Here is a 14,512-nt window from a genome sequence, read left to right on the forward strand (position 1 = left end):
TATACATTGATTGTTATTTAAGCGTACCTTATTGGAGTTTGCATTGATTTATACAATAATGAAACTTTTTTCTGCCATCTAGTTTCTCTTACCACATCTCTCTCAAAATTCTAGTTGATACTTGCTCAATAGTAGTTCATTCAAATGTTCCTGAATCCTTTAAATTCACAGTTATGAGTACACACTGACTATTTATTAGTACACTGTGATCTCTTTGATATATTTCGGGCTTATTTCTTTTAGTGAATTCTTAAACTTCTCTCAGCCCCATCCTCACCTCATAGACTACCTCAATTTCCAAAAATATTTACTTGGCGTCTATGTTTTGTGTCCTTCTGTTTTATAGGTGAATGCTTCTCATAATAAAATTACGTAGATATCATGATAACTGTCATCTTTTGTCAGGTTCTAACCCTATCTTCAAATCTCTCCTCATTTCTTTTCAGGTATAGAGGAGGAAAGACTTTGTCTTTTCCCTCTTAGGTCTGTGGCAGGGGCCTGTGAGTTGAACTGACAAAAGACTGATGAACAGGAGAAAAGCATACAATTTGTTTTAATGTTAATATTTTAATGCCTTTCTAGAGAAGAAATGAAGACCTAGAGAAGGCTAGACCCAAGGAATTATATCCCATTTTAACAAAAAGTGATAAATTGTGGAGATTTGACAAGACAAAGAAAAAAGGGTTTGGGCTAGGGGCATTAAACTGTGGGGGGAATAATGAGGAAATACCTAGAGAAACTAATGGAAGAGCAAGGCTATTTTACTAAGGTTGGTTTTTGTAGATCCATCTTGGCACCAACTCCCATGCCAAGAATGTTCTCTTCCTGGCACAGGGAGGGCACCTTTTCCACAAGAAATGTATGCCCTACTTTTAGGTAGAAAGGAGGAGATTAAAGAGCCTGTCATACATCTGCTAATTCTCAGTTGCCTTCAGTTAAAAATAATCAGTATGCCGCCGTGGCATATTTTAGGGTGGTGTGTTCTTATCTTTCACAGGTTTTGTTTCAGTTCTGACATAAGTACGTGAGAATAAGAACTGCTAACCGAGTAGACTTAAGTATACGGGCTGACTGTATAGCACAATAAAGTAGCCTTCATGTCTGGAAATAAATGTACTTTTTCCAATAAGCTACCAAGCAGATTAGTGTTGATACTACTATAGAGAGAAACCAGTCTGCGTTTCTCTCTGCGTTATTTTCATCTTCTGAGAGCCTTATTTTATTTTGACAAACATATTAGAGGTTAAAAGGTCCTCCAAATGTTTTATTCCTTAGTTTCCTATATCATATCGGTTTTGTTAAGTCAACTCTGACTCCTTAACATCCATTTTCCCTAGGTTTTGCTGGCACACCCGGATATCTTTCTCCAGAAGTTTTACGTAAAGATCCTTATGGAAAACCAGTGGATATGTGGGCATGCGGTAAGGAATCATCTATCTTTCTTTCTTCCTTTCTTCCTTTCTTCCTTTCTTCCTTTCTTCCTTTCTTCCTTTCTTCCTTTCTTCCTTTCTTCCTTTCCCTTCCCTTCCCTTCCCTTCCCTTCCCTTCCCTTCCCTTCCCCTCCCCTCCCCTCCCCTCCCTTCCCTTCCTTTCCTTTCCTTTCCTTTCCTTTCCTTTCCTTTCCTTTCCTTTCCTTTCCTTTCCTTTCCTTTCCCTTCCTTTCATTTTCTTTCTTTCTTCCTTTCTCTTTCTTCCTTCCTTCCTTCCTTCCTTCCTTCCTTCCTTCCTTTCTTTCTTCCTTTCCTTTCCTTTCCTTTCCTTTCCTTTCCTTTCCTTTCCTTTCCTTTCCTTTCCTTTCCCTTCCCTTCCCTTCCCTTCCCTTCCCTTCCCTTCCCTTCCTTTCCTTTCCTTTCCTTTCCTTTCTCTTTCCTTTCTTTCTTTCTTTCTTTCTTTCTTTCTTTCTTTCTTTCTTTCTTTCTTTCTTTCTTTCTTTCTTTCTTTCTTTCTTTCTTTTTTCCTTCCCTTCCCTTCCCTTCCCTTCCCTTCCTTTCCCTTCCTTTCCTTTCCTTTCCTTTCCTTTCCTTTCCTTTCCTTTCCTTTCCTTTCCCTTCCTTTCATTTTCTTCCTTCCTTCCTTCCTTCCTTCCTTCCTTCCTTCCTTCCTTCCCTCCCTCCCTCCCTCCCTCCCTCCCTCCCTCCTTTCTTTCTTTCTTTCTTTCTTTCTTTCTTTCTTTCTTTCTTTCTTTCTTTCTTTCTTTCTTTCTTTCTTTCTTTCATGGATCTGTTACTTAATTAGGTTCTTTGTAAGAAATTTAGAACACCAATTTGTGAGGGTAAACTCCATTTGTGAGAGCAAACACAGAGCGGAGGTAGACCTGAAGCTGAGGACCGGCTTTGATTTTTGGCGGAATTTGCGAGTCCACAGCTTTCTGATCAACCTTGCACTGCTCTGTAATCTCATATTTTTCTTTCTCTGTGTTGAAGACCTCACCTTCCTGGCGTCTGGGTTTACGCAGCTTCTTCTTAAAGTAAACATCAGTGAGGTGTTTGGGGATTTTCACACTGCTGATATCAATTTTGGTGGAGGTGGCAATGACAAATTTCTGGTGTGTTCTATACAGAGGAGCTCAATTAAGAGACAGAGGTCCAGTCACAAGTAGCAAGCCACTGCTCAGTTGCTTCAGGAAAACCACTCTCTTGCCTCTGTGGCCCCCAGTGAGGATGATCAAAATGGCCCTAGGAGTGATGCTAGCTCGCAGTTTCCTCACATGCTGACTGAAAGGATTTTTGCCATGGCTCAACAGCTTCTGAGGCACATCTTCGGTAGGATAATACCTAGGCATTTTGTGAAGTTTAACCAGTCGGGTACCACCGTTCTTATCACCACCAACTGGTTTTGTGACAGTAGCAAGAACCTTCTCCTTCTTTTTCTTTTCAATTCTGGATTTAGCTGCTGAATACTTCGCTTGTACATGGCCTTAGTCGAATACATAGCCGATCGGGAATATCTGCCAATTCCTCTGACTAGGACAGGGTTTCGGCTGCAGTGGGGCTTCTTCTTCTTTGGAGTTTTAGCCTTGAGGTTACCCTTCTTAATCTTGCCACCAGCATCAGCCTTCTTGGCTTCAGGTTTCTTCTCCGTATATCCGGCTTCTCAGCTTTTTCGCCCACCATCTTGCAAGATGGGAAAGAGCAGGAATCATATTTCTATGCAAATTTTACAGTATACCAGTATTATAATTAATGATAGGATCCTTTAAATTGGAAGTTGATGCTCTCTAATGATCAACTTAGGGTAGTAGTTCTCAACCTTCAGCCTACCGCAGGTCACGTGGAGGGCTGGTTAAAGCACAGACTGCTGCTTCTGAATCAGTCGGTCTTGGGTAGGAGCATGTGTGTTTTTAGCAAGTGCCCAGGCGATGTTAGTGTTTCCAGGTCTGGAAGCACCTTGAGACCAGGGACACAGCATCACCTGGAGTGGCCATGCTTTTATGCTGCTGTCCTTCCACCTCATCCAAGCAGCCCTTTCAACAAATGCCACGTCTGCACAACATGGTTGGCGGGGACTGAAAGGGGAAAAGTGAATCTTGGAAAAGAAAGCAATTAGTCTGTTCTGTGGACTGAACTCTGCTTTAGGCCTTTATCAACCAACTCTAATCAAATAAGTATCCTGTGCAGGCTCAAAGCCATATAATATGGAGGATTCCCACCACAATTTTTAAACGGAATTTCTGTGTGTTCTGTACACTGCGAATAGGTGAAAGACTAAAATAAAAAGGATACTATAGAATACTTTGAAATATTTTTCAACTGGGGTCATTGACACAAACTAGTTTTCTAGGTTCCTGACACTGTGTCATTGCTACCAGTCTAAATCGTGTGGCTTTAGTGTGCCGCAGACAGATTTTGTTGCCTTTGGTGTTTGTAAGCCTGGAAGGATTTGTTTAAAAAAATGATTATGAAAATAACTTTTTAGATTTGGTTTCATGGAAAAAAATAGTAAATTCATCACCATTACTTTGTAGTGCTAGGTTATCCCACACTATATATCTTGTCAGCTTGATCTCATTAGCAATAGCAACTTGGTGTTTGATCTGAAACTGGATGCCTCTTGAACCTTTAGACTTACCTCCATGCCCAGGAAAGCAGTTATGGGAGGAGCGCTATATCTCCAGTCACAACGCCTGCGTTAAGGTCTTTACTTTGCACTTACCCTATCTCTAGTATCTCTGAGTTGGTTTCTGTATCTATCAAACAGGAAATATTACCCTTGTAGAATTGCATGGGGGTCAAATAAAGACATTTTATAGTTTGTAAAGAAATTTAAAATGCAAACAGCTATTACTCTAAAAGGTTGGATTGTCATTTAATTAAAGGGTGAGGTCTTGGGTGTCTGCTCTGTCCCCAAGCTCTGTCTTCCTTCTGCCTACCTGAGAGTATCTTCGAAGTATGAACTCGATGTCTTTGGGTTAGAGCATTGTCACAGAACATCCTTGTTCAAATCTAAATGCTAATGGCAGATAACTCACATATTTCCCTTGCAACATAACACCTTTCATCACAGATCTGTCATTGCTGATGAATTTAAAAAGCAGCAAAGAGTGTCCTGAGAGGCAGGCAGATCTAGATGGGTTTATGGAGGAGGGAGTTGATGGGAGTGTAGCCAGAGTTCTGCACTCAGACCCTGAACACTAGTGGGCTAGTGTAGTGGAGACTGATCAGTAGCTGGGGCAAGGCACTCAAGAGTCTTTTTGCTGCCTTCATGAGAAGGTCACCTCTAGCCTCCCTTCACCTCCCTTTTTTTCCATCCCTTCTTGTTTTCCTCTTTCTCTTCCTCCTTCCCACCCACCCCACAGGTGGGAGGCAGTATGTGCACTGGTTGAGAGCACCCACTCACTCAGCTCTTTGATGCGCTTGCTGTAGAACCTGGCACAAATTTTATAGTCTTGGTATCTCAGCTTCCTTGTATAAAACAGAAAAGTAAGAAAGTGTTTCTTTTTAAATGAAGTTTCAAGATAACTGATAAGTAGATATGTGAGAGAGAGTCTTATGCATTTTATTAGATGACTCAGCATTATTGTTTTTATCAGCAGTTGAATATTATGATAACTTCATCTGGTTACCTGAATACCGAATACCTCTCTCCCTTTGCTTTCTTTCTTCTCGTTTAAATTATTCTTTTGCAGGCCTTTGATTCTGCCAAAGATGCTATTGTAGACCAGTTTCACAGCTCATGAATCCTATTCATTCAGACAATTTAAATAAATCAATTATTTAGTCCTTGCATTAAAAACATTTTTTTGACAATGTATCAATTTTATTTGTGTTTAAGAATGTCAGGTTATTTAAAAGAAACCCCCCCAAAAAACCTGGTATTTTGTATTAGGGATTCTTTTCCTGGCTGGGGAGCAGAATCAGTGATGAAACTTATGTGTGTATGTGTGTGTGTATATGTATGTATATGTATATGTGTATCCAGCCCCTACATAGGCCCTCTGCTTTAGTGGCTCTGAGTGGCAGCTACATTTTTTAATAACTATGACATATCATCGGGGTTTAGACTCACTGTCTTAGACTTACTAAATACACTATGCTCAATTTTAATATTGCTTTGGTAAAGTTGAGTATATCTGGCTTTTGAATTTTTTGTTTGAATGCATTGTTTATATAGCTAATCTTTTAAAATAATAGTATATCTTGTAATAATAGGATTTCACATCTGGTAAATGCAAGGTAACTCATAGAGTAGAAGCTCTAACTCTTGGCTGGACAAGGGGAAAAAGATGGGTGAAGAGTAGCTTCCCTTCTTACTGTGTGAGCTATGTAACATTCTTAAAAAGTTAAGTAGGGGCATCTGGGTGGCTCAGTTGGTTCAGCATCTGGCTCTTGATCTCAGCTCAGGTCATGATCTCATGATTTGTGGGATCAATCCTTGTGTCAGGCTCTGCACTGGCAGCATAGAGACTGCTTGGGATTCTCTCTCTCAAAATAAATAAATACACTTTTTTTAAGTGCATGTAAATAGCAGATAGTGTATGTATGCCTGCAGATGTATATGCACATACACACAGATCTCATAATGGCTATAGAAACTTAGAGCCATAGGGCATCTCACAGATTTCAACCTGAGTTTTGCCATGGGCAGAACCACCTTTCACTTTGCTCGGTTTTATCCTTACCTTTGCTTTCTTCACACAGTTTTCTACAAACAAATAGTTAAATCCCTTTGTGACAAGCAATGCTCTATTTAGAGCATATATTTCCTAACAGTTTCCATTTTGCATAGAGATAGTGATATATTTTTAAATTGTGTGCCTTAAAATGCATTTGAGATCACATAGGTAACTATGGAAATGTCTTAGATATTCTAATATCACAATAATGCCCCACCTCCTTCCACAAACATCATAATGCCTTTTGTTACATTTCTGGATCACTGCAGTGGGTTTGGAACACTGTCTTAACTATTTTATTCTATTTTCACTTCACTAAGGTAACATGAAAGTTACATTAAATTCTCTTACGTTTGTAAGACGGTCTACCCTTTCTCATCCTCAAGGTAATAAGCACCAAGGGAATGTACACATATTCAGTTGCTTTTAGATTATGACCTATCTTGAGAGAAACTCTTTTTTTAGCCATCCATCAGCACTAGCACTTGCCTATTGAATAACTACTTCTTTTCAAGGCTAGACATTGTAGAGTGGGGTAGGAAATGACACTACCCAGATAATAAAAGAAATGTAGAATAAGACATTTAGCAGAATAGCAGCTAACCTTCTGTGAATTAAGCTATGAGCATGCACTACAGCAGATTGTCTTTTTAGCAGTTGACATAGAGCAGAGTGAAGCACAGTATTGGTATAATAGATAAAAGAAGTCTGTACATCATTTTTATTAGAAATATGCAATTATCCATACATAGGACATTTCAAATACCACCATTACCTTGCTTTTGAGACCTCACACAGAATGTAGTCTGACCTGCACTTAGTCTTTCAAAGCAACTAGTCTTTTATTGAAAAGCAAATAACGGACGTTAGTGAAACAAGAACACTCCCCTGAGTTCTACCTTAACAACAGTAAATTGATTTTGATGGCTTTCTTGCATATATAGCTGTTTCCATAATTCCCCAAAGGAATGAACAGATGTTGTTTATAGATGTCACTGAATCACTGGATTTAATAGAACTTGCTTCTACATTTTGGCTCAAATGTAAGCCCATATAAACCTAGCCAACACACACATATGCGCGTGCGTGCACACACACACACACGCACGCACACACACACACACACTCTTGTCTTACTACGTCTCTGTCTGAATTAGATATCAGAACAGTTATGAGTGATAATAAATTAGTGACTATCACAGAATATACCATGACTTTTGATGAGCCTTTGGAATATTATGGAATATATTAAGAAGCATGGTCACTAAGTTCAGCATTTGTGTGATTACTGGGCCTCAGAGCATATATTTGCTAAGGGTTCCCATTTCCTTAGAGATTGTGTTGCTGTTTTTTTTTCTTTTATTTCACTGGAATAAATCAGCATCAAGCACTTTTTAAGAAAGTATTTACAATTTTGAAATCTCAAGCAGTTTGTTGGTATGATTACCTTACACTGGTCAACTTTGTTGCTTATGATTACCAGTTCCATGATTACCTTACACTTGGCCATCACAGATATGCCTCACAATTACAAGGCTCTGTTGCCTTCATCCTTTATGGCCTATATCCTCATTAGTCTTCTATCCATGGAGCTTTACTCCTAATTATAGCCCCTACCAATATTGTCTTACTTTGAACTTACCTATTCTCTTAGATTTCTCAAGACACAGTGTTATGGTGTCCCTAACCTGATGTTTTAGAAACATGGACCCATGTTTCAAAGTGACCTGAGTACTTACCAGATTCAATTTTCTGGAATGCACCAGAGAATCACTGAATAAGATTCTTCGTGGTGAGGCTCAGGAATTTGCATTTTATCAGGCTTGCTAGGTTATTCTAGTGCACACTAACATCGAACAGCATCATGCCAGCTAGTTGCAGTTTTCTTTAGAGCAGCAAATTTTAGGATTCTTACACAATATAGCAGAGGTTGCAAACAGGTGGTTCACAGATGTTTTGCCCAGATTGCTGAACCTTTTACTTTGGGAGGGGGGGTGTTGACATTTATTATTTATCTTTATAATTTATTATCAGGAAATTTCACTAAAGCAATTGAGAGAACTAATAACAAGATACTTTTGCTCTTAAATAACAGCTGTACCTGTCAAGTGATGGACACATGCTCTCTCCTGGTTACCCGCCTGCCCCATACACAGTGTGGACACAGGCATTCATCTCTTCCTGGTGCTGGAAGACCTGTTTGCCACCCCTACTATATGGCATAGTTACCATCATCTGGAAAACAACTTCCTATCTTGCTGACCTTGATCTTCTAGATCTTTGTTCTTCCCATAATTGTCTCTTTAGGTCAGAGTTAGTTAAACACTTTTTCCTATTTGAATTGCATGGTGATTTTTTTCTTGCATAAGGTATTGCAATATAAAAGGGAGCCATACTTATTCTTTGTATAGTTAACTGTACCTTTCCAAACTCCACTCACAGTATGCCCTTTATTTACTGAGAGTATTAAGTGGATGTCTTGTTAGATTGTTCCATTAACTCCCCACTGACTTTTTGGAGTTTTTGAACATTGCTTTTTTCTCTCTCCTTTCATCAGAGCAGCGACTAGAATGTTTTAATCATTAATGTTATTATAGGTTTAATCATTTTTCTAACTCCAGCTTTTATTAACATTATTTTTGAATGTTCTTGATAATGTAATCTTTATACCTAATCAGTAATCAGTGCTTCTCAACTCTTATTAATCAAATATCTCTAGCATTGCCCAAGCTCAAATGACAGTGAAAACTAGTTCAACTTCCACTTTTAAATGTTATATGAAGCTGTGTCAAAATAGTTGTTTTAACTTTTTATTTTGGAAATTTCGAAGTATACAAAAGTAGAATAATATAATTAAATGACAGCTAATCCTATTTCATCTACACCACCCAACTCATCCCTCCTCCCCAAGATTATTTTAGTCAAATATAAATATAATATCAGTATATCTATACATACCATAATGTGTGTCTCTAAAAGAAAAGGGTTCTTTTAAAAGAATGACAATAATAACAGTACTTTAAAATTTAATATAATTACTGCTTAAAACCATCAAATAACTAGTAATTTTTTTGGCAGTTTGCCCTCTTGTCTCATAATTTTATTATTAGTTTGGTGTCTTAGGTCCCCCCCCCTTTTTTCTGTGAAGTTTATGTTTGAGAGAGAGAGTGAGTGCACACGAGGGGGAAAGGGCAGGGGGAGAGAATTCCCAAGCATGCTCCACACTGACAGCACAGAGCCTGATGTAAGGCTGGAACTCACAAACCATGAGATCATGGCCTGAGCCAAAATCAGGAGTTGAACACTCAAGTGACTGAGCCACCCAGGGGCCCCTCTTAGGTCTCTTTTAATTTGTAATTTCTGCTTCTCTATCTTTCCTCCTCCTCACCCCCCTTCTCATTTCTCCATTTATTTGTTGAAGAAACCTGCAGTTCCCACAGAGCACCCCTACAGAGTACCTGATATTGGTCTCTACATAATGTTTACCATGGTAAGGAACCATGATTCCTTGTGAAAGGAACTAATTCCAAGTCTAGGTTAGGAAAAGCACAAGATGATACAGGTGCATCTTGTTATAGCAGAAAGACAGAAAACTGTTAAAGACCACAGACTTTTTTTTTTTTTTTTTTGCAAGAACATATCAGGGATGATATGACCTCCAAAGGTTGGATGTGTCTCATGATGTTAGTAGCTTCTGATGATCTCTACTTAGATACGAACAGGACTCAGGAGCCAACTTGAAGAGATGACTTCTAGTTAAAGATAGGACAATTAAAAGTTAAATGAGAAAAATAACAGTAATAGATTGAAACACATCAAGTTTAAATCCATGCATTCATGACGATAATCAAACTACAGTAGCAATCCTAACCTTGGATTAGGGGATTAATTAATGGGGAACCAATGTATTTCAAAATTATTTCGAATTATTTCGAATTATTTCAAAAACCAATTCATAAAGGAGGAAACAAAAGTCTGTTACTTTACCTTTCCTGTATGAACCTGACAACAAGGTCACCAAATAATCGATGAAATAAGTTGTTCTTAGACTAAAGAAGGTGTAATAGAATTGAAATATCTTTTTTTGTAACCCCTAATGAAATATCTAGGTAGAAATCATTAAAGGCCAATAATATCCTAAGAAACATTCAAATTTTGGAGATTATATCTTCATCCCTGAAGTGCTCTCGCAAAAAAAAAAAAAAAAAAAAAAATGAAGATTTTGACCAGCTTTTAAAGATTTTACTGACTTAGTTTTAGGGCAAGAAAAGAAACTCTATTTTTTTTTTCATTTTTTTTCTCTGACCTAGGAGAGGAAGGTAAAATATTAGGGTTATAAATTAAGCTTACAAGAAAAAAGTAAAATGGAATGGGGCAAAGACTCTCAGTTAGACAATAAAAACTTTAATAAAGTGCATAGCTAAAGGAAAAAGTGGCTGCAGGGAACATTTAAGACAGTACCAAAGTGAAACCTTACTAGTGGTCAAGGCCTTTCAATTACACAACACAAACAATTTAAAATTTAAAATGCATTTGTCTTCATAGATGAAGAAAAAGTAGCTCTAGCCTGCTTGTGGCTGAAACAGTTATTTCATATAAGTTCTCAAACCATTTCCTCATCTGTAAAATGGAGACAATAACATTTATCTACCTCAGCATTGTACAGGGAGTAAATAAGGTAATGCACTAATGCAGATGTAGCTACTCAAAAAATGTTACCTACAATAAAATGTATTATTATACCATGACTCTCATAGTTATTCTATACTTACAGAAAATAGAACTCCAAAAAAGCATGTAATTCAGGAAGGCCTCAGACTCCAATCTAATGAGCAAATCAAAATAAGCTTACAAACCAGTATTTATTTAAATAGGCATTGAGAAGTAAACATCAGTGTAAATAGTGCTCATGTATTTTTTTTCTTTAAATCTTCTGGCCTGAATGTTTTTAAATCTTTTATATTTGTGTTATTGTTTTAGTAAAGAAAATTTTTTGGTAGAAACTCCTCAATCAAGCAATTAAATTGTGGGCATTTATCTATGTAGTGGTTGCCATTTCTTGGGGAACGAGGTATCTATGAACCTTCCCCTTTGTAGAGACATACCACATCAGTGCCAGCCAGCAGGACTGCAGGACAAAACCTCTGAAGCAGGCCAGCCTTGCAACCTACCCTAGGTTCAGAGTGCTAAATGTCTCAGTTGTCTCTGTTTTATAACTTCATAACAGCCTACTTCAAATGTTTATTAGAAAAATGTTGAATTAAAAAATTAATATCAACTATTGCCATTACAGAGCTAATTTTCTTTGGGGCACCTGCGTGGCTCAGTCAGTTCAGGGTCCAGCTTCATCTCAGGCCATGATCTCAAGGTTCATGAGTTCGAGCCCACATCAGGCTCACTGCTGTCATTGCAAAGCTCTCTTTGGATCCTCTGTTGCCCTCTCTTTCTGCCCTTCCCTTGCTAGCTCTCATATGTGCTTCCTTTCTCTCTCTCTCTCTCTCTCTCTCTCTCTCTCAAAAATAAGTAAACATGAAAAATAATTAAAAAAACTAATTTTCATATTTACCCCCAAACCATAACTAAGAGATAAAACTACTTAGGTACAGCCCTTCTTCTACCTCTCTCCTGGGAACACAAACACAGACACTCATCACGATCCTCATTATTAGATGCATGTGTTAGATAGAAAAATAATAAAAAAGTAAATTTAAATCAATTTACGTTGTTTATAATGTAGAGAGAAATGGAAAAAATACCTTTTTATGTTGCAAAGATGAAGTATCAGTAGGCTAAGATTTTTCACAATATACTGTGATTTTTCTTTTCATGGCTTTTTTTTTCTTTTTAAATCCACTATAGTAAAATTATTTTCAGCCTTGATTTTAAAGTTTTGTTAGGTTTTTATTTAATAATGTTTAAATAAAATGTTGTTTAAATTGTTCCACTCTGGTAGTGATTCACATGAATTTAAGAATCTGCTTTTGAACTTGAACTTCCAGAAGCAGCCTATGACAGTCTAGGGTGATTAAACTATTGTTTAAAAGCCATTTTAGCTCCCACAGTGTCTATTGTATAAAGATGACAAATCTGATGGATAAGGGCTATATTTTCCTAACAAGGAAAGTTAAAGAAACCCAAGAGACCAACACTGGTAAGAGATAAAAGGAATCCTAGGCCATGCCAGGCAAAGTTTTATCTGTCTGACCCTCTTTCCTTGGTTTCCATGCTTTAAGGGAAAGCAGCAAGGGAAAAATAATCAGTAGAGGTCAGAGCAGTGACAGAAACTAAAGACTTTAGGTAGGCCAGTAAACTTTTCCGAAGTAGGAGGGGATTGGTTCAAGATGGCAAGTTTAGAAGATCCTGAACTCACCTCCTCCCATAGATACACAGACTCTCCAGCTCCATATGAAAAAATTAAAAAAAAAAAAAAAAAGGGCAAAGGCTGTCAGTGTTGACTAGACACTGGCAAAAGAGTAGAAAACCACACTGAAGTGGGTAGGAGAGACTGGGACACAATCTCACTGTAAACCCTGCCCATAGCTTGGTGATCCACAATGAAGAGAAAACTCAAAACCTGGGCTTCTCCTTGAGGAGTAAATGGTTCGAACCCCATATCCAAGACCTCAACTTTAAGGACCTGCACCTGAGAGATGAGCACCAAGAATGTCTAATTTTGAAAGCGGACTCATGTACCAGATGCACAACACTATCATGATCTGTAAGACAGCTCTTAAGGGGCCTGGATGCTTGGACATACCTGTCCCAGGGCCCAGCTCAGAGGCAGCCTGATTGCACCCAGACATCAAGTGAAGGAGGTTGACCTGCTTATATTAAAATGTCAGCCAGTGGGGCAGGCATCTAATTAAAAACACATATCTAGGAGCCTGCTGGAGTATTCTCTGGGGTGGAGGCTGGCAGTACTGTGTCCATGCTCTCCTTTGGCCATGCTTTCCCTTTGCTGCTCCAGAGCACCAGGAAAGAAGCTTTTTCACGTGTCTGATGCCCTGATCTTGTGGCAGCTGCCCAGGGGATGCCTCCTGACTGGCTGGCTCTGGAGGCCATGGGGCCTTGTGTTCCTTGTCTTGTGAGACTGTAATAATCAGCATCACCCAGGGAGGAGCTCATACCCCTGTCTGGAACCTTGATTTTTGCAGCTGCTGTCAGGTGACACCTCCACATTGCCTGGCTCTGTCAGTCAGTGGAGCTTATGCTTGTGAGTCCTCTAGGACTGTAACCGATGGAGAGATAGTTCTTAAATGGCCACTACCCACACAGCATAGCAAGAGGTAATAGACCTAGGAGCTTCATCTTTCTGTGAAGGGCACCTATTAACTAACCATCATAGCTGCAGCCTGAGGAGCAGGTTTCTAATTAAACACACATCTAAGGAATGCCTATAATCCTTTTCAGAGACCTCAGAGAGTACCACTATCTTCATGCTCACCCTCTGCCACACTCCAGAGCTCCAGTGTCTGCTGGAGGAAAGTTTTGCATACAGCTGGTGTCCTGGTTTTTACATTTACTGCCCTGTTTTTTGCAGCTGCCTCCCAGGGCATGCCCCCTTGATTGCCTGGCTGGTTATGGGGACTTGCATTCTGAGGCCCCACAGTTGGAAATTGTAGAGAAAGTTATTGGCAAGATGCCACACCAGGGCACTGCACAAACAGCAGATTTAGACACACATCCTTCTAATCTTTCTGTGAAGAAGACATCTTGGCTTTTCCTGGAACTTTGGCCTGAGGAGTAAGTTTCAGAATTGATATACATCTAGTGGACTACAGAGTTGCTCTCAAGGAGTGTAGGTTGTGGATACCATCTTGGCACTCTCCCTTTGCCTTGTTTCAGCTTGCTAGTATCTCCCAGGAAAGATATTATGCATTCATCTGAAGCTCTGATTTTTGTGACTGTCACCCATGGGACCACATCAAATTGCTTGGTCAGTAGGGCTTATGCTTGTAGTCCCACAGGACTGTATATATTTGCATAATTTTTGAAAACCTGCTATCTGAAGGTCCGGATTCCAAACAGTCTGAACCTAGGTGCTGAGATCTTTCCCTTTCAGTCACTAGTGGGTCTTGGCACATCCTCACCTACTAAGAGCTAATAAAAATATAGTAGGCTTTTTGGAGAAGAGCAAAGGTTTGAGAGATGACAAAGAGTTGGGGTAGAGTTGAAAGACAAGTTTCATCTTCTACACAAAACCACTACTTAAATGTTGGGAAAGGTGGGGGGCACCTGGGTAGCTCAGTCGGTTAAATGGCCGACTTTGGCTCAGGTCATGATCTCATGCTTCAAGAGTTCAAGCCCCGCATCAGGCTCTGTGCTGACAGCTCAGAGCCTGGAGCCTGCTTCAGATTCTGTGTTTCCGTCTTTCTTTGCCCCTCCCTTGCTCATGCTCTC

The 14,512-nt window shown here is 39.1% G+C and overlaps 1 protein-coding gene and 1 pseudogene across 18 annotated transcripts in view; one reads left to right on the top strand and one right to left on the bottom strand.

Annotated features, from left to right (window-relative positions):
• The window catches only part of CAMK2D (calcium/calmodulin dependent protein kinase II delta), a 310,654-nt gene that overhangs the window by 238,298 nt on the left and 57,844 nt on the right, over positions 1-14,512 (top strand). For all 18 annotated transcript variants that reach the window (XM_027063212.2, XM_027063289.2, XM_015074797.3 and 15 more), the window contains exon 8: positions 1,338-1,421. In XM_027063212.2, coding sequence (XP_026919013.1) covers positions 1,338-1,421 — 84 coding nt within the window. The remainder of the gene's footprint in view (positions 1-1,337; positions 1,422-14,512) is intronic.
• Positions 2,195-3,128, bottom strand: LOC128314481 (60S ribosomal protein L6-like; annotated as a pseudogene).

The sequence above is a fragment of the Acinonyx jubatus genome, chromosome B1, assembly GCF_027475565.1.
Source record: "Acinonyx jubatus isolate Ajub_Pintada_27869175 chromosome B1, VMU_Ajub_asm_v1.0, whole genome shotgun sequence".
NCBI classification, from domain to species: domain Eukaryota; kingdom Metazoa; phylum Chordata; class Mammalia; order Carnivora; family Felidae; genus Acinonyx; species Acinonyx jubatus.